General features: G+C 41.0%; 1 protein-coding gene across 2 annotated transcripts in view; it reads left to right on the forward strand.

Moving 5' to 3' along the window:
* Positions 1-24,885, forward strand: part of CACUL1 (CDK2 associated cullin domain 1) — an 87,058-nt gene that overhangs the window by 17,351 nt on the left and 44,822 nt on the right. Inside the window, exons 3-4 of one of the 2 annotated variants that reach the window (XM_032780778.2) lie at positions 2,424-2,526; positions 12,802-12,897. In XM_032780778.2, the coding sequence (XP_032636669.1) occupies positions 2,424-2,526; positions 12,802-12,897 (199 nt within the window). The remainder of the gene's footprint in view (positions 1-2,423; positions 2,527-12,801; positions 12,898-24,885) is intronic. The other variant, XM_032780779.2, reaches the window with a different exon arrangement.

Here is a 24,885-nt window from a genome sequence, read left to right on the forward strand (position 1 = left end):
ACAAAGTGTACTGTGCTCATTTTGTATTTATTTTTGATTACGAGTATTTGCACTATAAAAAACAAAAGTAATAGTATTTTTCAATTCACCTAATACAAGTACTGTAGTGCAGTCTCTTTATCATGAACGTTGAACTTACAAATGTAGAATTATATACAAAAAAACCCTGCATTCAAAAACAAAACAATGTAAAGCTTCAGAGCCTAAAAGTGCACTCAGTCCTACTTCTTGTTCATCCAGTTGCTCAGACCAACAAGTGTTTACATTTACAGGAGATAATGCTGCCCACTTCTTTTTTACAATGTCCCCTAGAAGTGAGAAGAGGCATTCACATGGCGCTGTTGTAGACAGCGTCACAAAATATTTACATACCAGATGCGCTAAAGATTCATATGTCCCTTCATGCTTCAACCACCATTCCAGGGGACGTGCGTCCATGCTGATGATGAATTCTGCTTGATAACTATACAAAGCAGTGTGGACCATTGTATATTCATGAGTCAAATGCCACCAGCAGAAAGTTCATTTTCTTTTTTGGTGGTTCGAGTTCTATAGTTTCCACATACGAGTGTTGCTGTTTTAAGACTTCTGAAAGCATGCTCCACATCTCGTCCCTCTCAGATTTTGAAGGCACTTCAGATTCTTAAACCTTGGGTCTAGTGCTATAGCTATCTTTAGAAATCCCACATTGGTACCTTCTTTTTGTTTTGTCAAATCTGCAGTGAAAGAATTCTTAAAATGAACAACTCGTGCTGGATCATCATCTGAGACTGCTATAACATGAAATATATGGCAGAATGTGGGTAAAACAGAGCAGAGGACATACAGTTCTCCCCCAAGGAGTTCAGTCACAAATTTAATTAACACCTTATTTTTTAATGAGCATCATCAGCATGGAAGCATGTCCTCTGGAATGGTGGCCAAAGCATCAAGGGCCATAGGAATGTTTAGCATATTTGGCATGTAAATACCTTTCAGTGCCAGCTACAAAAGTGCTATGCAAATGCCTGTTCTCACTTTCTGCCATTGTAAATAAGACACTGTAAATAAGAAGAGGGCAGCATTATCTCCTGTAAATGTAAACAAATTTGTTTGTCTTAGCGATTGGCTGAACAAGAAGTAGGACTGAGTGGATTGGTAGGCTCTGAAGCTTTACATTGTTTTGTTTTTGAGTGCAGTTATATAACAAAAAAAATCTACATTTGTTAGTTGCACTTTCACAACAAAGATTGCACTACAGTACTTGTATGAGGTGATTTGAAAAATGCTGTTTCTTTTGTCATTTTTACAAAGCAAATATTTGTAATAAAACATAATATACATTTTAATTTCAGTTACAACACAGAATTCTCTTTCTCTCTCTCTCTCTCTCTCTCTCTCTGAAAATGTAAAAAAAATCCAAAATATTTATTAAATTTCAATTGGTATTCTATTATTTAACAGTGCTATTAAAACTGCAATTAATTTTTTATAGTGATTACTCTTTTTGAGTTAATTGCATGAGTTAACTGCGATTAATCGACATCCCTAAAAAAAATCAATTTTTATCCACCCTATATTTTGGCAAAGGTAAGCTGTATCTAATCTTCAAGACGTTTATGATTAGCTTAGGGCATATTCTTGCTGCAAGTATTGTAAGTATTTGTTTTATTACTGCTTAAATATATTTCTAATGTGTAATTTTGTTGCCATGGGGGAAAATAAAATCTTTTAAAAGAAGAACTAATGTTGATGATTTGACTTAACTGCTCATTTTAGGATTTGGTTGGTTTAAGGTTCCATTTATGGCCTCCTGAATTCATGTTACTGTGGAGATAAAGGTTTTATGTCAAAAGTCTTAGACCAATGATTGGCGATTCGTAATTTGCACTCATTCTAAGGCAGTCAGCCAAGTTTTATCCTTGGCAATAAATTCTGTAGCTTTTGATGGTTTAAAGCAGATTTTTGTGCGTTTTTATTTTTATGACTGGTTGACAGTGCTGTATATCTTATATGAATTCTAGAGGCAGAAATCATTTAAATGTTTTGGTAATTTCAGTGGAAAGATTTTATTATTAAAGTAACTTGAAAAAATCGTGAACTGAGTACGTGATAAGGTAACTTTAATGCTGTGTATGGAAGGAGAAACAAAGTGTACTGTTGACAGAATTACCAATATACTTAGAAATGCAAAATTACTTCCTAGACAGCATTAGGTTCTGATCCTGCCCTGAGCTCCATTATGGTGGGTCTTCATTGAAGTCAATGGGGATCCATGCTGAGATTTCAGGACTGGGGCCTTAGTCATTGGCTTAGTGTACAAGCTGCTAAAGTGTCATCTTATTGCCCTGTAAGTTGAGATTTAAAGCAGTATTTTAAATGTTCACTGCCCTCCATTGCAAACTGTTGTAAATTCATCATTGTTCCTATATTTGTTTCTGCAGTTGTGTGTATAAATGTGTATGCCAGCAGCATTCGGAGCAGATGTATAGTGACCTAATAAAAAAGATAACTAACCACTTAGAGAGAGTCTCAAAGGAGCTGCAGGTAAGAAGCTGCACAATCTAATTTTCTTGTTTTCCTGGGATCTACCATTGTACTGGAACCAGCATTTAGGAAGGGGTTGCTATCAAGATTAGTGCCTGCAGTTCAGGAAATTGATATCTAATTAACAGACAGAGATTTAGACAATAGCACAATCGTAGGAAAGTTTAGATTGTATAACACTGGTTTAGACTTGGTTCATATTTGGCAAGTTGTCATTGCAAGCATAAGAGCTGAGAGTTAATAGATTTTAAAATGAAAGCTTTGTTAGTGGGAATCTGAACATAATGCAGACAACAAATGCATCAAACAGGTGCTTGACTCAGCTTTGCTAATCTAAAGCACACAAGGTCACTTACAATCCACGTAGATCAGAAAGTGGAGACCACTGTGCATATTAAAAGAAAAAGCTTAGTGAGTTATGTATGAGATGGTAAAAAGTAGGTGTAAATTGTGTACCGTTAAATACGAATTCTTTGAGATAGAGACAAATGTGCATTTTTCTTACCTATCCCTAGATGTCAGTGGTTTACAACAATCATAATACAGCTTGTGTGTTCCTATCGCACTCTGCATTTCTGATATTTGTACAGTGTCTTTCATCCATTTCTTTTGTGTGTTGTGTTATGTTTGGAATTTCTAACATGGAAATTATAATGTAGCATTTTCCAAATTGTTATCACTTGGTCAACTGGAAGTCTAGGGCAGCTGGAAAGTTTTCAAACAGCAGGCTGAAAAATGGAAAACTATAGCTGTACTTTTCTTGCTATGCTGAAGGTAGTTCTGTTCATGTTTATTTCAAGTGAATGTTGCACTGACATTAGTTGTTAACAATGAAACTAAAATTACAACAGAGTCATGTAATTGACTTTAATCACTTCTGAAAACTGATATTATAGTTACTGGTTGACTTTTAAGTCAGCAAGTAACACAAAACATATAGGAGTCTTCAAATATAGCAGTTCTTTGTTTTTACTTGGTGAAAATATAGTACTTTGCCTATAAACCTCACTTTTTTCCCCACAATGCTTCAAATTGACGGGGGTTTTTGCTGCTTTTAATTAAGATCTGTTTTTGGTTTTTAAATATAAATGAGCACATCAAAATATGTAATAATGTGATCATGCTGATGTTACCGTCATCTAAATTAAGGCTGTAAGCATTTTGGGGCAGGGGCTCATTCTTTGTCTACTGTGAAGTGCCTAGTACACCTTTCTGTGCTGTAAAAGTAACCAAGAAATAAAAATAATTCCCTTACAATGTCTTACATCCCCACATAAGAGCCATCCCAGCAGTTCTACAACATTAGTTATAGTTGCTGGTTGCAATATCTAAAATTAAGTCTTCAGCTCAAGTCCTGCTGAATTGGTGCTTCATACACGTTTTTGCCTCCCATTTGTATGAGAATTGACAATCATTGCACTGGTTCAACTAGTCCTCCTAATTCCATCCTACGATGCAATGCTTTGTGTTCGGAAATTTCCTAAAAATCCCTTGCTCCCTGCTGTAGTACTGGCTTCTGAGATAGAGTTCCTTCAGGAATTTAAGAATTTACTGTTTTTTAAAGACGTTTGTGCATGGACACGCTAAATTCTTCTTCTTAAAATAGCTGCTATAACCTATTGCAAGAATAAGTGAGACAACTATTTCGTGCAATCTCTGTTTTTGCAACAGCTTCTTTGCTTAGATTGAAGACACCTTCTGACAGGTGATAGAATTATTATGGTATGATATAATGTCATGACCTTTGACTCTAGCTATAATATTTTGTTTCATATACAACAAATTATATAATTTGGAATGTGCATGGGCAAAGATTCCTCACTTAGCCTGGGTTCCTACAAGAAAATCTCAGTAGAATAAAGAATGTCCATACTGGGTCAGACCACTGGTCTATCTAGCCTAATATCCCTGTCTTCTGATGGTGGCCAGTGCCAGGTGCTTCAGAGGGAATGAAAGAACAGGGCAATTATTGAATGATCCGTTCCCTGCCTTCCAGTCCCAGCTTCTAGCAGAAAAACTAATTGGCAATAATTCTAGTAGGCAGTTTTGTCCGTGTCTGCCAGGCCCATAGTTGCACACTGGCATTTTGGAGAATGCTAAATTCTCTTGCTAAAGTGATTCATTCTTTTTTTATGTACTCATAATGAGGGAGGTGGGACACTTTGGTATTTTAATCATGCCTTCTTATTTTCACAGTTAAACTCCACCAGTTTATACTTGCATGTTTTCAAAATATCTCTTTATACTCTCATGTAGAACTATACGTTCACTAAATGATCAACAACCAGTTTAAAGATGTATTATGAAATAAAACTGAGCATCTTGGTTTCTTGTTAGGACAACAGTCTTGTGTTTTTTCAGCTATTTTTATACTTTCCAAAGTATTTAATTGCAAAACTGACTCTTGGGGAGTGACATTTCTGCTGCTTACCCTAAACTCCTATTTAACCGAAAAAAATCTTGCTTAACATAACATAAATCATTGTCAGTGTCTTCTTATTTTGGTTTAGTTTCATACATTAAGGAGCTGACTTAAACGAAAACAATGTAATCGAGCTTTAAATTGGTTTTAAGAATGTCCATACAGGAATTTGCACAAGGTTTAACTAAATTCACTTTTTAAAAAGACGTTCAGTTTAAACCACTGCAACTCTGTTTAGAACAGGCCTTAAGTGTTAGATTAATTGTTAGGTATCTATCTCTGAACCTGTCTAGGAAACCACTAGCACACCATTAATGCTATACAAATAATTAAAAATTGTTGCTGTTTAAATCTCAAGATTATGGAATGTAGTATTCATAAATATAGTTCTAGCTTTAACTTCAGTGGATAGAACTCCCTGTTGTGGAATGGTTACCTGTCGTTCAACTCAGACATAAAAGCTTTCACACTGTAAAATGATGGAGTGTGTGTGAAAGGATTCTAACACACACAACTTGAGGTGATGTTAAACAATTTGCACTGTGGGTCTGATTGTACAAGTTCTCTGCAGGTGAACTCACACTGAACTCATGAGAGCTTTGCTCACAGAAGGCTTCCAGGATTGGACCTTGAAAGTGGCTTTAGTAAGCAGAGGATTTTGTGCTATAAGACTGTCTTGGGTTCCCAATCTTAGCATAGTAAGCTAGTACCATTGTACAAAGATTTTTGCCTGCATCAGCCAATTTCAGCTGCCTCTCCTTCAGTTTTGCTTGCTGTAATCTGCACTGGAGCTTGGGTTACTCCAAATGACAGTTTCACAAAGAAAGTTAGACTGTGTACAACTCAACTGTAGGTGGGTATCAGCGGAGTACTGGGTCCAGAGCAGACTCATCATAAAAGGTCCACTTGAACACCTATTGAAATAAATGAAAAAACATCTGCTGATTTTAATGAGGGCTTGCTTGTCTCAGAGTACAGATCTAAGTGTGAAATTGTATCTAGTAACAGGTACCAGATGTGTGAATGGGACAGGAATTGGTGTGGCATTTATAAAGGGAGACATGGTGGGAGGTATTTGTAGCTGCTGCATAGCATGTAAACGTTGTTCTAAAATACTAAGCAAGATGGTTAAGTTTTAAAGTACACCTCTACCTCGATATAACGCGACCCGATATAACATGGATTCAGATATAACGCGGTAAAGCAGTGCTCAGGGGAGGGCTGCGCACTCCGGTATATCAAAGCAAGTTCAATATAACGTGGTTTGACCTATAACACGATAAGATTTTTTGGCTCCCGAGGACAGCGTTATATTGAGGTAAAGGCGTAGTGTCAGTTTTTGGCAATTTTTTGTTGCCGGCTGCCAGTCTGGCACCAACCCTCCTCTTTTTCAGTTAGGCTTGGAACCAGCTATAGCAGACTCTGGCAAATGAGTAGGAGCAAATAAGACCTGAAAGAATACAAGGATGTAAAGAAATTGGTCAGGAATGTAGTTGCAAAAGCAAATATATTCGAGGAACTTTACAGAAGACTAGGAACAAAGACTTGACACAAGCATGGGACAAAGGACTAAAGATATAAAGGAAGTGATGTTCGTCAAAGATGAAACTGGTGTGGTGTTGACTGATGGTAGTTGCATAAAGATGAATGGAGAAGGTATTCTGAACATCTTTTAAATGAAGCAAACCCAAGAGAGCAAGGCAACTTTGATATGATGATGAACTTAGGTCTAGTGGAGCCTATCACACCAATGTACTGTGATTGGAACATTTTTTCCCTGCCTGACTGAAGATAACACATTTACTTTTTCTATAAAAGGGGGGTATTTAAAGTTTTTAAAGGACTATGTGTCATTTAAGTTGGAGCAGGACAGATTGTAGTCTGGAAACTACCTATTACTCTCTAGCACTTAAAAATTCTTAAGACGTAGTATTTCAGTGCATAGATGGCCCACAGCATGGCAACTATTCTACAGTACTGTAGCTGAGCAGACAAACACGTGCCTAACTGGTGGGATTTATTAGGGTTAGATACAGAAGATGGGGCCTTGTACAAGGTGGTAATAGTATAATTTTGTGTCAAGAGAGTGGGTGGTAATTGAAATGGCAGGCTTGCAAAATATCATCTCAGCAAGCACAGTAGTTAGCAGCAGTTGTGTAACAGCTGCATTAGAGAGCATCTGTGTATAACCAGTATGCCAGAACAAACTGGTCATCCTCACGGTGAAATTTCCTATTGGGAACACTGAACAAAAAAAGTTGTAGAACTGTCAAGTATCTGAACATAATGCTTGAGCATTTGATATTTCTGGACAGGCTTTTTAGTTTTGCTGGTTTCTAGTCTTATTAAAACCTATCCTCTGTCTGTAGTGGGTTTATCACAGAGATGCTTTTACTTGACATAGTTCCTTCTAGACTAGAGAATATTTATCCCATATACATATTCTTTTGAATACTGCATTAAGGGGCCAGTCCATGGTCAATTGAAGTCAATAGAAAGACTTAATGATTTCAGAGGGGTTGAATAGAGCCCTAAAAATGCAAGAGGAAATGGTGTTTATAAACTTAGAATCTTTAGCTTTCCTAATGTCCAGTATTACTCTTGGTTATCAATTTGAGATTGATGAAGTGGTTGCTAGCCCACAAAAGCTTATGCCCCCCAAAATGTGTTAGTCTCTAAGGTGCCACAAGGACTCCTTGTTGTTTTTGCTGGTACAGAGTAACACGGCTACCACTCTGAAATTTGACATTTATAACTTGTGCTGTAGATGGCAGTAGAATGCAAATAAAAGTTTAGTTGCAAAGTAGCTTAGACTTTGCAGAGGGCTGTATTTTAATTTTGACACACGCAGCAGTTCTGTCTAGAATGAATACTGCTATACTAATTGCAAACTAAAAAAAAGACCAATTAACTTTTCTTCTTAATGTTAATGGATCACAGCCTCTTCTACACCCCCGTTAAAGTTACAAAACATACAAAGTACAATGTATTGCGTCTGTATTCATTGCCTCCCATCTCCTCTGTTTCAAATTGATTGCCAGGCTCCCACTTCATACATTCTTTGCTGGAGAAACTACAGTGTAAAGGGGTGGATGTAAAATGAATCTACAGGGCTGAATAACACTTCATTAGGTGGCACTGAAAAGTTAACAGAAACAGAATAGGAAAATATTGCTTAGTTTGAAAGAGTGTATTCTTGGATATCAATAGTAGGATGGGCTGGTGAGCAGCCCAAACCACAAACAGAAGCCAAAGTATATTTAATTAAAATATGTAATGTATGTGCCACTTGTCATCATAGATCATAAACTTTATAAGATAGGGACTGTCGTCCTGTTTGTGGAAAGTGCCTACATTTTGGGTGCTACTAGAATTCAAATAATATTTCTTAATATTGATGTAGTGGGAGGAGAGAGTTGAGCACAGGATGGCTTCCCAGCTGCTTATAGTGCCATAGGGGTTCTCAGCTCTCTGATCACCATTTATTGGAGTGAGTGGGTCTGTTGAATGGCCCTTCTCTTTCGGGTCCTCTCTGTTGCATCTGTGGAGAGACTTTGGGCAAGGATTTCTTTGTGTTATCCCCCCTTCCCTCCAGCTAATAGGCAGAGAAGGTGACTGTGTGCCCCAGTAAAAATGGAGTATGCTTATTGAACCCTTTTCCTAAGAGCCAGATTGCATGTGTGTGGTGAGTGGGCTGAGCAGAATTTCAGAAATGAGGCAGCTGAAAAATGGCTAATTTGGCATTCTTTAGACATTAATAGAGACTTCCTTCCGGTCTGTCTAAGCAGAGGGCTTGTGGGGTTCCTTTGGCTTGGCAGCCCTGAGTTCAGTCTTCTGATGGCCTTAGTCCCAAAAAGCTGAACGAAATAAATTTAATTTCATAATTTTTAGTGGATATTTTGTTGGAAAAATTTAATCTTTAATGGACGTGGCCATGAAAAAAAATCAACTCATCTATTTCTGTTGTAGAAGCTTGACAGATTCATTTTGCCAGTGTGAAAAACAGGAAAAATTAATTGCACTTGTGGATGTGCCTAATTAGACTGTTACAGTGAGAGATGTGATCATTCCTGGTATTGCACTTACACAAGTTGCTCTAGTTGGGGAATTATTTGTTACGCTTTCCTTTTTCAAACTAGTAGTCAGAATTTTATTAAATATGAACATCTCACTTTGAAATCACTAACTTGAAGTTATGTTGGTCATTCACTTTTCATCATGATTCTCTGTAACAGAGAACCACCCCTACTTCTTATCAAAATGGGTTTATTTAGTAATTTTTTGGTAATGTTTTATCACGTTGCTCTAATGGCTTGCACCAGGTTTTAAAACTGTATTGAAATAGATGTGTGGTGTTCTAGCAGTTAATTGTTTCCTTGTGGTAAGTGTGCAAACATCTTTAGCCTTGACATGTCTGTCAAGCAGCTAGCTGTCAAACTTGGAAACACTCTTGGCATCCATCTTAATTTGACTTTCCATTTAGTATCTCAGTTTAACGAAGAGCCATATAAATAAAAAGCTAAATTTTTAAAACTACCAAATAATTTAAGTGTTTGTTTGGAGTCGGACACTGATTATTAAATTATAAAATTTAGTGATAAAGAACTTTTTTTTGTAAATATGGGACCTTAAAATTCTAAAGTGCAAGAAAAGCATCTCAAAATAGTATGTCTAGGTAATGTTCATATGAAAAGGTCATTGCTTCTATCTTTTCAGTTACAGTCGTATACATTTCTAAAAATGGTCAGAGTTAATTCTAGTGCTAAGAAACCAAACCTGGCGTAGCGTAGAATTACGCTAATGAAATTCTGGCTGTTGTATGTCTTCTACTTTCAAAGCGTCTATGCTCCGTCCCTGCCCCAACCTCAGAACAAGTCTCCATACGCTGTCCTAAACAGTCTTTTCAATCCATGAAAACAAGAGTTTAATCATTAAGGTAATTGAAAATCAATTAAAATTAGTGGAAGGTAGGTGTCTAAATACCTTTTGAGGAGCTCTGCCAAAGGCCTTGTCTACACTGGCAGGTTTCTATGTAGTAAAGCAGCTTTCTGCGCTGGAACTCCCGAGGTGTACAAACTGCCAAGCCACTTAGTGCGCAGAAATAGCGCAGGTGCAGAGCTCTAAAAAACCCAACCCAACAAGAGGCTTACGGCTTTCTGCGCCGGTGCTAGAGTGCAGCCAGTGCCAGTGTAGACGCCCTGGTTGATTACAGTGCTGAGAGAGACCTCCGAGAGGTGTCCCACAATGCATGTTGTCACCTCTCTGGTCATTGGTTTGAACTCTAATGACCTGCCCTCAGGTGACCAACTGTCATCCCCACCCCATACATTCCTTTGCAAATTTGAAAGTCCCCTTTCTGTTTGCTTGGTGATGCATGCAGTGGTCTCAGCGCATCTTTCTAGGTGGCCATGTCTGCTCCACGCACCAGGCGATCCCCCGCTTGGAGCAGTGCCGAGCTGCTGGACCCCATCAGCACCTGAGGAGAGGAGGCTGTGCAGTCCTAGCTGCACTCCAGCCATAGGAATTACGATACCTACAGAGAGATTTCACGATGCATGATAGAAAGGGGCCATGATTGGGACACATTGCAGTGTAGGGTAAAAGTGAAGGAGCTGTGGAACACCTGCCACAAGGTGCGAGAGGCAAACCACCGCTCCAGTGCTGTGCCCATGAGCTGCCGGTTCTACAAAGAGCTGGACGCAATATTCGGTAGCAACACCACCTGGACTGTGAAGGCCCCTAGGATACTTCGTTGGCTTGCATGCCAGTCGAGAGTGGACCGAGCCAGGAGGCGGAAATCTTGGACGAAGAGGCAGAGGTTGACTCGGAGGCCAGAGATGTATGGAATGATTGGTTTTGAACATATTAGAAGTAGCATTAGTGTTTCTTTATGAAAATACTGGCAACAGTGAAATTACCTTTTCAGAAGTTAGAATTCTGGCCTGTGAAGATGAGGCAATATCTGAGGTGTGGCTAAATGACTGCACACCTAACCGCAGGAATTAATTTAATGCAAACCGTTCTGAGTGAGCACTAAGAGTCGATGTAGTAGATCCGCTTGAGAAATGTGCATCTCTCTCTGCCACTGCACAGGGTTCAACCACTGTTGCAGTCCTCATGCTCTTCTCAGCATAAGAACTACTTGCTTCTCCTAGCATTGTGAGATGGAGACAGTGCAAGGGAAGGCATGTTCCCTGTTCAAGTTCAATAGCAAACTTGGCTGGCTTTGGAGAGTAGCAAACACCTTGAGAGTGGTGCTGTTGCTTCTGCCCTAGAAACTTCATAAGGCATTATGTCTCACACTCCCTCCAACTAAACGTCTGAAACGCCTCACACTGAGAAACTCAGCAAAACCCAGACACACAATTTCTTGAGGAACAAATGCTTCCTGGAATTCCCACTTGGGCAATGTGGCTCCACACTACCTTATATGCCGAGCAGTGACTTAATGTCACTACAATGCCTAAGAGCTAGATCAGGGGTGGGCAACTGGGTTTCCAAAATTGTATGGAGGGCCAGTTAGGGGTGGCTGTGTCTCCCCAAACAGCCAGGTGTGGCTCAATCCCTGCCTCCTATCCGACTCCCCCTGCTTCTTGCGCCCTGACAGCTCCCCTGGGACTCCTCCCCATCCAACTCCCCTGTTCCCTGACCACCCCCAGACTCCCCACTTCTGACTGCCTCCTGCTGCTCCATCCAACCCACCATCATTCCTGACTGACCTCCCCCCGGCACCCCTGCCCCATCCAACGCCCCTGTTCCTAGCCCTCTGACTGCCCCGACCCCTATCCACACCCCTGGCCCAGACCACCCCGAGAATTCCCCTGCCCTCTATCCAAACCCCACCCCCCATCCCCTGCTCCTTGCCCCCTTATTGCACAACACAGAGCACTGGTGACTGGCGATGTTACAGCCGCGCCTCCCAGAGCACCGGGTCAGGCCATGGCTGTGCACCTGCGCTGCTCGGCTGCCCAGAGCGTTGCGCCAGCGGTGAGGCAAGCTGAGGATGTGGGTATGGGGGGATAGCAGGAGAGGGGTCAGGGGCCAGCCTCCCGGATCAGGAGCTCAGGGGCCGGGCAGGAGCGTCCCGCGGACTGCAATTTGTCCACTTCTGAGCTAGATCCTAAAAATGGATCTATGCAGGCACACTTCAGTGCCCATACAGATTCATTGTCAGGATCTAGCCCTGACAGACTAAACCTTTCAAAAGAATGTTTGGATGCTTAGTTAAATGTACATACTTGATTGTTCTAAATAATGGTTTATATTACAGCCATGCTGGAGGTATAATTAGACATATTTATCAGAATAATGACGCATTTCTGGGGGAGAAACTGGGTGTTGTAGGCTAAGGCCTGGTCTACACTAGGGGCGGGATCGATGTAAGATTCGCAACTTCAGCTACGGGAATAGTGTAGCTGAAGTTGACATATTTTATTTCGACTTACTTCCTGTCCTCACAGTGTGGGATCGGCAGCCACGGCTCCCCCTGTCGACTCCACTACCACCACTTGTCCTGGTGGAGTTCTGGAGTCGACGGGAGTGCGTTCAGGGATCGATATATCGTGTCTCATCTAGACACAATATGTCAATCGCCGATAAACCGATCACTACCCACCGATCCAGTGAGTAGTCTGGACGTACCTTAAGTTTTTGCTGGGTGTCTTGGTAGAGGTTGTTCTAATTCTAATTGGAAATAGGAATTCTAGATTAATATGTGACTTGCCCCTCTTGGACTAAGTGTTGCATCCTTTTTAGCTTTGGGAGTTTTGAGTTGAAAGTGTCATTCATGGTGTCCTACATTTGTGTCTTCCTTTGTGTTAAAATTACTCCTTCCCTTTTACCATTTCTTGCAGGCCAGCCCTCCAGATCTGTATATTGAAAGATTTAACATAGCTCTTGGACAATATATGGGAGCATTGCAGAGCATTGTGCCTCTTTTCATATATATGGTAAGTTTAGAACATTCTTTTTGAATAGACTATGTCCATGCACATTGAGATGTTAACTGAAAGTGGAAAGAGCTAAGTGTAACTTTTAATGACTTATTTTCATACAGAATTTAGTAGTCATTGTTGCTTTTGCTGCTGGTATCACACTTATGATCAAATTTAGAAAGATAAGAAAAGCAATGCAATTAAATTGAGAGGCGTTTGCTATTTTTCTGCCTCGCTAGTGTCTTCATAGCAGAACGAATGATTTTTTTTTCTTTTTGTATTGACAGCAAAAAATCAACTTTTGTGTAATTTTGAAACGTACAATGAGTTTGACCAGCTCATAGGCTTGTTGTATGTTGGCCTGGTAGATTGGGTGCATTATGGAGAAGATGATTTCTCTCTTTAGGTTGCATGAATTCTCTAGGCCTACAATGGCTTCTTGTAGTCATGTAAGCAGGGGGAACCACCCAAACAAAAAAACTAAAACAACCAACCCTACTATTTGGCCTCTTGGAAGTATAAATAGCCATATTGATAATGGAATTCAGCGCATCAGTTGCACCAAACAAATTTGTTTACAAAGCTTACAGTTTGCAAATATTTTTGCAAAAGTTCTAAACTCATTGAACAGTAACTATTGGTCTTCTAGAATTTCTAAATTCCTGTCTATGGAGTTTATACACTCTTTGATACCTATGCAGAAGCTTATAATAATTCTGTGGGAACCTGCTGGAGCTCCAAGATTTATATTTTTGTAATGAATAACTAAAACAAAAATAGCATGTAATCTCATCAAAGATAGTTTATGCATTGGACTTCACTCAAGAATATGAATAGAAGGAATATTTCATATCTAGATCAAGAAAACTGTTAGATAATATTTTCAAAAATGTCTTATACTTTTAATCTCAAGCTCTGTTTAAAAAAATTCCCTTTCCTAGATTCAAACATTTTTTGTTAGAAGAAGGGGGAGTGCGTGTACGCATGTGCTTAATTCATTTGCCACAATTTTAGCTAAGGGGTTACTCCTGTATCTTTATTATAATCCTGCAAATTATAAAAGGAGATAGGGATTCTTCAGTCTCCTCCACGTGGACCAGTGAATAGTAGAGCCAGGGAGCACGATGAGGAAGTGAGGATTCTCCAGTCCTCTCCTTGGCAGCTAGCACTGTCTGTCTTGCCCAGCTTAATCTCTTGTACCAACCCCATTGTGCGCCCTCCCCCTCTGCCTCCAAAAAACCCCAACCCCCTCACCAACAACCTCCTACCCTAGATTCCCCGGAGATCTACTTGCTGGTGAAGGGATGTGTCAGTTCAGTCCCTTGAGATGGGATATGAAGAACTAGACAGAGATAGCTATACCTCTTGATTTACTCATCTTTGTTGTGATGAATTGGCTCTCCTCAGGAGCGTGCAGTGCTTGCTTTCTGCATGCTATGTAAGAATCAGTTGCATTATTTGTATATGCTTTGAGTTGTCCTTTATTCATGATTTAGAGCCCATATCTAAAATAATATGTTCTTAATGTTAGTAATAGAATGAAATTTAATAGTGAAAAGTGCAAGGTCATGCGTTTAGGGATTAATAATAAGAATTTTAGTTATGAATTGGGGACACATCAGTTGGAAGCTATAGAGGAGGAGAAGGACCTTGGAGTATTGGTTGATCAGGACGACTATGGCCGCCAATGTGATATGGCTCGTTAAAGCTAATGCGTTTTAGGGTAATGCATCAGGCGAGGTATTCAGCAAAGAAAGGAGGTGTTAGTACTGTAATAAGCACTGGTGAGACTCTCATGAAACTGTGTGCATTCTGGTCTCCATGTTTAAGAGGATGAATTCAAACTGGAACAGGTGTCAAACGGGCTACAGGATGATCCGAGAATGGAAAACCCTTCTTATGAAGGAGCTCAAAGACTTGGCTTGTTTTACCTAATCCAAAAGAAGGTTGAGGGGGGATATGCTTGCTCTTTTATAAATATATCCAGAGGGATAATATTAGGGAGGGGAGAGGAATATTTAAGCTTAGTACCATGTAGACACAAGAACAAATGGTATAAACTGGACACTAGGAATTAGAACTTGAAATAGATGAGTTCTAACCATTAAGAGTGAAAGTTCGAAGCAGCCTTCCAAGGGGAGTTAGGGGGGGGCAAACGACATATCTGGCTTTAAGACTAGCTGATAAGTTTATGGGAAGGATGGTATGATGAGAGAGCTTATTTGAACAATTGATCTTTGATTAATCAGCGGTAAGTAGCCAGTGGTCTCTTGTGATGGACGTTAGAATGGGATGGGATTCGAGTTTACCTGCAGAGAATCTCTTTCCTGAGTGCTGGCTGGTGAGTCCTGCCTACATGCTCAGGGTTTAGCTGATCGCCATATTGGTCGGAAGAAATTCTTCCTCCGGGGCAGATTGCAGAGGCCCTGGAGGTTTACCTTCCTCGAGCGTGGGCATGGCACTGCTGGTGGAATTCTCCACAGCTTGAGGTCTTCACCACAGTTGAAGACTTCAGAACTCAGACATAGGTTAGAAGTTTGGTTATAGAATGGATGGGTAGGATTCTGTGGCCTGCTTTGTGCAGGAGGTCAGACCAATGATCATATTGGCCCTTCTGACTTAAAGTCATAGTCTAAGTACAGTGCTTTTATCACGCAGGTAGGTTTATCGTGTAAAATCCGGTAAAACTCTCTTAGCAGATTACATTGGGCATTGGCAGTAAGTGTATTCTCTATTCAGTATTGATAACTTTTTTTATTTAAATCACAGGTTCGATTCAATGATGGTTTCCCAATCCGTCTTTGTATTTTGAGAGCAGTCATAACAATGTTTCAGCCTGGTGTGAGGGAACCTTTTTATTCCTGTTAGTTCTTGAATAGAGATTTTTTGAGAGTACAGTTAAACGTGTCTGAAATGTACACAAATAAGAAACGGTAATTGTAAACAACGGTCAGAACTACTGATTAGACACTATAAAATAGGGCTTATGAAGCATAAACAGAGCAGAATGGTAACAGAATCTGCTTTACTCTGTTTAAAAAGAAAAATTAGATTTTCTTCAAGTATGTCTTATGGTGCTCCACTGAAGGCATGTTTGCATCCCTGCAACTGCAATTCCGAGAAACTTCAATAGATGCATTCCCCGCACATACTTGCTCTCCAGTGCGGCCATGAGGCTAGCCACAATGTGGGCTAACCTCTTTCAGTTCCTTCCAGTCGCCCTGGCTGGAGATGGAACCAGGAGACATTAAACTATCATCTTAATTCACATACCTGTAGTTACTAGTTGTTTTTCTATTTATTTTATCCTTAAAAAAAAAAAAAAAAAAAGTGACTTTTTTTTTTTTTCTCTGGCCTTTCTCCCCCCATTGGGGACCCTTTCCCCCAATGGGATATGCCCAGTTTGCTGGGCTTTAAGAATTGCCTCACTTGTAAAGAGGTGATTCCAGTCGCAGATAAGCATTCTCAGTGCATTCATTGCCTCAGGGAAGGCCACGTACAACAAAAGTGTTGCCTTAGCCAACAACTCTGGCCAAGATCCTGCAAAGACAGAGAACTCTGCCAGAAGATTATCTTCATGGAGGCAGCTCTCCGACCCCAGTCTCCTTATAGACCTGAGTCCTCCCCACAGCCTTCTACATCTAAAGGCTGTGGACCCCTCTCGCAAATCATCTGAGAAGAGAGCAGGAAGCCCCCATAGTGAGCGCTGAGATAGCTGCAAGTGGTCACCATCTCACTCAGTATCTTTGGCACTGAGGCCATCTCAGTCTGGCACCCATGGCTCATGGGAACTGACAGCAACTGGTACTGCTGACAGACCCACGGACCCAATGGGCACAGGCACTGAGTCATCGGCACCGAAAGACAGGAGTAAGCACTGTTCTAAAAAGACACTCCCAGCCTGCATCGATACTGCCAGTGATGGCTCGCCAGGCAGCCAAGTGACTGGTGCAGAAAAGATCTCTGTCGTCCCCCCTCTCCCCCCCCCGGCACCACTACCACCATTGGCACGATCGGTACAAGCCTAGGAATGCATAACATTGGACCAATGGGTCCTAGTGATCATTCTAACTGGGTACTCCATCTATTTTTACCTCCCCATTCCTCTCCACAACACCCTTCCCTGTCCTTCTTCACGGACCCTTCTCACAAGAGTTTACTATGGCAGGAGATAGATCTCCTCCTCCGGTTAGGAGCCATAGAACCAGTACCTAACATCTATGAGGCAAGGGGTTCTATGCTCGTTATTTCCTAATACCCAAAAGAAAGGGAGGTTTGAGACCCATAGTAGACCTCAGAGCTCTCAACAAGTTTGTCAAGGCTCAATATTTCAAGATGGTCACTTTAGCAGTGACAGGAACAGGGAGACTGGTTTTCGGCTCTAGACCAACAGGACACCTGTTTTCATATCTCAATCCTACCAGCTCACAAACAATTCCTTGGGTTCACTCTGGATCACAACTGCTACCAATACCTCCCCTTAGGGCTGTCATCAGCCCACAGAGTATTCTCCAAGGTTATCAGTGGGTGGCCGCTCATTTACATTCTCAAGGGATACTGATCTACCTCTCCTTGGACGATTGTCTCCTGGGAGCCCAGTCTCTTTGAGAGGCTATCCCCGTCACCAAAGCTACAATACACTTTACAGAAGTAGGCCTACAGATCAACACCCAGAAGACAATCCTCACTTCAGTGCAAAGCCTGGAATATGTAGGGGCCGATCTTGACTCGTCACAGGCCAAAGCCCTCTTATTCCAACACAGGTTCCTATCTGTAGTCACACTCTTAGACACTGCTCAGAGCAGCCCACAAATACCAACCAGACTCTGCTTCCAACTCTCATAGGGTGTATGGAGAGCGAGGAGGACAGTCATACCACATTCCAGGCTTCACATTTGATGTCTCCAAATGTGATTCAGCTCAGTTTACAGACCAAACAAGGACAGACTGGACAAATCCCTGTTATTACCCACCAGGATCAAAAACTCCTTAAACTGGTGGAAGGACCCAGACAATGTTTGCAAAGGAATCCCCTTCTCACAAACATCACCGCCATTACTCCTCGTCACCAGCGCTTCACTCATAGGGTGGGCCACGCACCTAAACGGCCTCACAATGCAAGGCATATGGTCGCCTTCAGAGATATCCCTCCACATCAATGAGCAGAGAGTGGTCAGGAAAACCTGCACCCGTTTTCTCCCTCTGGTCACAGGATCACACACAAGCCATGTTGTCTTTAAGGATCTTTATGTACTACATCAGTTGGCAGGGGGACCTAGATAGCCCTCACTCTACACAAAAGTGATGAGCTTATGGAATTAGTACATCTCCCACAACATTATAGTGTCTGCAGCGTACCTCCCGGATACACAAAACTTGATAGTGGACAGTCTCAGTTGCAAATTCCCACACGACCATGCGTGGGAGATACACCCGACAGTACTTCACAACCAGTTCAGGTGATGGGGGGGATATAGCCTACACACCTGTTTGCCACTCACCTGAACAAGAAATGTCCACGCTACTGCTCTAGAGTGGGGATGGGACAGCACTCCATTTCCCCTGCTGTCGATGGTCATGCTGAAAATAAAAAGGGATGGAGCTCGTGTCATTCTCATTGTGCCTAGTTGATCGAGTCAGACCTGGTACCCTTACATGTGTCAGCTCACGATGTGCTCACCAGTCTCTCTCCCGGCCATTCTGCACCTCTTCTCATAGAACAAAGAACATACCCTGCATTCCAACTTAGGAATTCTTCACCTCAAGGCATGACTCCTGCTTGGTTCCAACACCTAAAAGCTCCTGTTCAAGGAAGATACAAGAGGTTATGTTACACAGTAGAATGTCCTCGGCATGATGTACTTATCTGCAGAAGTGGGCCAGGTTTCAGATTTGGTCCAGGTTCCAACAGATCTCCCCAGCATCCATGGCTCTTCCACATATTCTAGATGGTGGGGGAGGAATAGCTCAGTGGTTTGAGCATTGTCCTGCAAAATCCAGGGTTGTGAGTTCAATCCTTGAGGGGGTTATTTAGGGATCTGGGGCAAAAATCAATCTGGGGATTCAGCTGATTCATTTTCACATAAATCAGTTGATTCACCTTCCAATCTTCTACCCCAAGCTTCACCAAATCAAAAGGGAGGCTATGCTGCATGCCCTGGATGTCAGGCCTTCTACCTGGACAGGACGAATGCCTTCAGGAAGTCCCCCTAGCCTTTCCTCTCCATGGAGGAAGGATTCAAGGGCTCAGCAATATCAAATTCAATATCCATTTTGGTCAATTTCATGGTCATAGGATTTTCAAAATAATAATTTTTATGATTTCAGCTATTTAAATCTGAAATTTCACAGTATTGTAATTGTAGGGATCCTGGCCCAAAAAAGGAGCTGCATGGGGGGTGTCACAGAGTTGTTGTGGAGTACTGCTATCCTTACCTCTGTGCTGCTGCTGGTGGCAGCAGTGCTGCCTTCAGAGCTGGGCAGCTGGAAAGTGGTGGCTGCTGGCTGGGATCCCAGTTCTCAAGGCAGTACTGCAGCTGGCAGCGCTGCCGCGAGCAGCAGCACAGAAGTAAGGGTGGTAATACTGCAACCCCCCCCAAAATAACCTTGTGACCCATTCCTGCAACTCTCTTTTGGCTCAGGAGCCTCAATTTGAGAAATGCTGGTTTCCCTCATGAAATCTATAAAGTATGGGTAAAAGCACACAAAAATCCAGATTTCATGGTCCGTGATGCTTTTTCATGGCCGTGAATTTGTTAGGGACCCATGCATAAAATGACATAGCTTTGCTTCCTAGTTATGATTTTCTTCAAATATTTGCATCATGGGCCCTGATTCTGCAACTGATCTGTATGCGAATGTTCTAGCACCAGGCAGAACTCCAGTGATGTCAGTGGGACTCTGCATGGACGGAAGGGTCCACTTGCATGGATCAGATTGTAGGACTGGGGCCACTCCCAGTGGCCAGTGTTTAAAAGAAGTTACTTGTAACTTAAAACGGGAACAAACTAATGCTTAGAAAGCTCCATATGTATAGTATGAACCTAAGTTACTGTTTAGCTTTTACTTTCCTGCTTTGGATTTTCCCTGTCCTGCATCATTTTGGGTACCAAGCTTCCTTGTTTGATGATGGTCATATATCTTGCCTTTCCTGAACTGGTCCATATTCAAATTTTGTTTTGTAGATTTTTTTTTTTTTAGATCTTGATATGTGTTCCCTTCTCCCCCACCCTAAGAAAAGAGAATGTTGTTGTTCCAGAACTAGCTGTTCAGCTAAGTGGTTAGTGCATTGAAAAATTTAATTATGACCCTGAACTGCCTTTTCTGTATTGTCAAGCTGCAGTCAAGTGGTGTATTCTGAAATGATAACAATATTCATATTTTTTAAAAAAAAAAACTCCAAGAAGTCAAACAACCTTTTTTCCTGAGAAATCTGTGGTACATCTTGAACATGTTTTTGTTCCTGAGCTCCTTGGCTTGTCTCAGCCTCCCCTCTCCCTTGTTTCCCCAGTACTGCCAAACAGTGTATTTCGCTGTGGTTTGAATGTGCATACCCAGCCTTAAATAATTATCCAGGGCACCTAGGACTTAGGTGCATCTTTTTTTTAATAAATCCAAATAAAAATATGATTCACTTTCTGGATGCTTACTAAGTGTTTACTCCACAATATGCTGTGAGACATAAACTGTGGAATTCAAGTTAAACAAAACATTTCCTATTACTCCCTTAAATTGATGACTTTGGAATATTCCCCTATTTTTGTCTAGAATTTGATTATTCCTTTCTTACATGGGTTTGTCCAAATTATGTCATGGCTGAGTCCCAGCATTTGAAACCCCGTTACATCTCATGTCATGAAGTCAGTCTAAACAAATGTGTGGGCCCTTCTGGTTTTGACTGCTGAATTTCATCACCACTGCAATTTTCCACATACCTTGATGCTCACTGGATGGAGAATATATTGCATGGATGGTAGTAAAAGTGCTTTTCTTTCACATTCCCTGGTTCACCTTAGTAGCACTAACCCAGGTTCACATTTGGCATTTTAGTTGCAGTTATCTTTTACAAAAAATCTGCCAGTCTCTCCACTAAAGAGGGTTGGGGGGAGAAAACCCTCCTCCTTGCCCTTTCTGTACTGAAATATTTATCACTTACAGGATAGCTACATTTGTGAGAAACAGAAAATGGATATAGCATGTAAACAGAGAGGTCATTTATACTCTGTAATATTGCCTGTATGACAGTGTACATAAAGTAATGTTTTCTGTCACAGCATTATGGAAATTAGAGATACCAAAGCCCTGTAAACCATCTAATCTTTTCCCCTTGTTGTTTCAGCAGTATTCCCTACTCCCCACGATATTCTTTGTTGCTTTTCCAGTTACAAAACTTTAGTGGGATTTCCACCACTTCCCAAAGAGCGAGAGAGCATGTTGTCTGTCTAATTTGTTTAATTTTGGCAGAGACAGACTTATTAGAATCCTTTGACTATCTCTGCCCCACTGGCCCAGTCAAATCTGTTTTTTTCTCAGGTAGGTGTCTCACCCCAAAATAGTCTCAAAAATTAGTTACTCCTGTGCTGGTTTCTGGCTGTCTGATATCAGCTGCCCGAGTTGGCATGGGAGGGAGGCTCTGTAGTGACAAATCACTTTAACTGGCTCTAGTCAGCTGACGAAAAAGACGGTAAATCTGACATTGCAAATACCATTAATGTAGCACTATGTGTTGCATCATTGGCTACATAAGAATATTTATCGGGGAATTTTAGGGAACAAGGAAATAAAGTCCGACAAAGGGCACACTTGTTAGAACGCGAATGCACCAAACTCTTTTACAGTTCAGCAAAGAGTAGATTTGAATCTAATTTATGCATAAGTTCTGCACTGTAATGCCATGACTAATATTAATTCCACCAGTTTGCACTATTAATTAATGTATTTAGGAATGTTGTATGGGATGTGCCAAATCATCTCTCTGAAGTTATAGATTTGATAAATACCTTGATGGTACTAAACCACCTTGATTGTAACAGACTTTACTGAAACTATTTAATAACACTGCATCATTTTTCAAAACTAATTGTGACACCTACTAAAATTATAAAAATAATGGGATCAGATTAAAGTTATAACACCTTTTTATGAAGTATAAAAAAAGTAGTGATCTCTTATCATTGCTAATCTAATTAAAAGAATGAAAATCCCAATAACTATAGAGAAATTCTGAATGTTTTCCCTAGGAAAACTCTAGAACATAATTTATAGTCCAAATCAAATGCAGTGTCTTCGTGCAGTAAGAGGACCAGAAAAATGCCACTGTGGCTGAACAGCAGAGTAAAAGAGGCATTTAGAGGCAAAAAGCATCCTTTAAAAATTGGAAGTCGGATCCTACTGAGGCAAATAGAAAGGAGCATAATCTCTGGCAAGTCAAGTGTAAAGTATAAGAAGGGAAGCCAAGAAAGAATTTTGGAGAACAATTAACTAAGGACACCAAAACTAACAGCACATGTTTTTTTAAATACATCAGAAGCAGGAAGCCTACCAAAGAGTCAGTAGGGTGATTGGATGATAGAAGAGCTAAAGGAGCATTCAAGGAAGAGAGAGAAGGCCATTGTGGAGAAGCTAAATTAATTCTTTGCATAGGTCTTCACTGCAGTGGATGTGAGGAAGATTCACACACCCAACCATTTTAGGTAACAAATTTGAGGAACAGTCACAGACTGAGGCATCAGTAGAGGTGGTTTTGGAACAAATTGATAAACAGTAGTAAATCACTAGGACCAGGTAGTGCTCACCCAAGGGTTCTGAAGGAACTCAAATATGAATTGCAGAGCTACTAACTGTGGTGTGTAACCTATTGCTTAAATCAGCTTCTGTACCAGATGACTGGATGGTAGGTAATGTATTGCCAATTTTTAAAAAGGGCTCAAGAGGAGATCCTGGGAATTACAGGCCAGTAAGCCTAACTTCAGTTTCAGGCAAATTGTTTGAAACTATAGTTAAGAATAGAATTATCAGACATGTAGATCAATGGTTTTCAAACTTTTTTCAGTTGTGAACCCCTAAAAAATTTCAAATAGAGGTGCGAACCCCTTTGGAAATTCAGCCTGTGGTCCACAGATTCCTACCATAGGTGTCTTGGACTGAAAACTGACTGAACAGAATTCAGCTGTAAACGTTGCATGTGCTCGGCACAGCATTTGACATGCAAAAGGGCACTAAATTGTGGGCTTTTGTGGTAACATCTACAGGTCAAAACTCACAAGTATTGTTATGGGTATTCACATACTTTTGATCAGAAAAACAGAATGCCTTTTCTGGGATCTGAAACTTGATTTTCATAGTCACCTTTTGCAGACCCCTTAGACATAGTCTGTGGACCTCAAGTTGAAAACCACTGACACAGATGAACACAATATGTTGACTCTTCCCCAACATGGGTTTTGTAAAGGGAAATCTTGCCTCACCAATCTGTTGGTATTCTCTGAGGGAGTCAATAAGAATGTGGACAAGGCTGATCCAGTAAATATAGTGTACTTGGCCTTTCGGAAAGCCTGTGACAAATTCCCTAACCAAGGGCTTTTCAGCAAACAGTCATGGGAAAAGAAGGAAGGTCTTCTGATAGATGAGTAACTTCCTAAAAGATAGAAAACACACTGGGATCTGTGGTGTTCAACATAGTCATAAATGATCTGGAAATGGAGGTGAACAGTGAAGTGATAAAGTTTGCCAGTGACACAGAATTAATCAGATAGTTAAGTCCAAAGCTAACTGAAGAATTACAAAGGGATCTCACTAAATGTGATGAATGGGTGATAAAATGGCAGATGAAATTCAACGTTGATAGTTGCAAAGTAATGCACATTGGAAAACATAATCCTAACTATACATACAAAAGGAAGGGGTCTAAATTAGATGTTACTGTTCAATAAAGAGATCTTGGAGTCATCATGAAAACATCTGCTCAATGTGCAGCAGCAGTCAAAAAAGCTACCAGTGTTAGAAACCGTTTGGAAGGGGATAGATAAGAAGACAGAAAATATCATAATGCCAATATATAAATCCATGGCATGGCCACACCTTAAATTGCAAGCAATTCTGGTTGCTCCATCTCAAAAAAGATATTAGAATTTGGAAAAGGCTCAGAGAAGGGCTACAGAAGTGGGGAAGGATAGCTCAGTGGTTTGAGCATTGGCCTGCTAAGCCCAGGGTTGTGACTTCAATCCTTAAGGGGGCCACTTAACGATCTGGGGCAAAATCAGTACTTGGTCCTGCTAGTTGAGGCAAGGGGCTGGACTTGACCTTTCAAGGTCCCTTCCAGTCTATGAGGTAGGTATATCTCCATATATTATTCTAAAAATGATTAGAGGGATGGAACTGCTACCCCCACTTTCCTCCTCACTGCCCCCCACTTTTTATCTGCTCCCTATAAACAAAACCATATGATTCATCCATTGATGCACAACTTGAGTGCATCCTTTACTTGCTTCTTTCCTCCAATTTTTTTTGAAATCGTTCAAGGTAAAAATTATGCCTCTATATCTATGGCAAAAGGGAAAAGAGAGGCTTCTTCTCTTCATCTTGCAGTGAGTCAAGGGCAGCAGTGCTGCTCTTGTCCAGACCTCTTCCTCATGGTGTCCCCAGCTACTGCTGCTGGAAAAGGAGGGCAGGACACCTCACCCTTTGCCCCACATCCTGCCCCACCTCTCCTAATTCCCTGATTCTGGGTTCTGTTTAAATACAACTCTTATCCCATCCCTTTCTGCCTCTTGCTTTGTGGCTAGGCCTTCATTAGGAAGAGATGTGTGTTCTTATCACACTGCCTAACTCAGGCCACATCTACACTATGGGATAATATCGAATTAGCTAAAATCGGTTTTATAAAACTGATATTATAAATTCAATTTCATGCGGCCATACTAGGCACAGTAATTCGGCGTTGTGCATCCATGGTCCGAGGCTAACGTCGATTTCTGAAGCGTTGCATTGTGGGTAGCTCTTCCG

This window comes from Chelonoidis abingdonii, chromosome 15 (genome assembly GCF_003597395.2).
Source record: "Chelonoidis abingdonii isolate Lonesome George chromosome 15, CheloAbing_2.0, whole genome shotgun sequence".
Taxonomy (NCBI): Eukaryota; Metazoa; Chordata; order Testudines; family Testudinidae; genus Chelonoidis; species Chelonoidis abingdonii.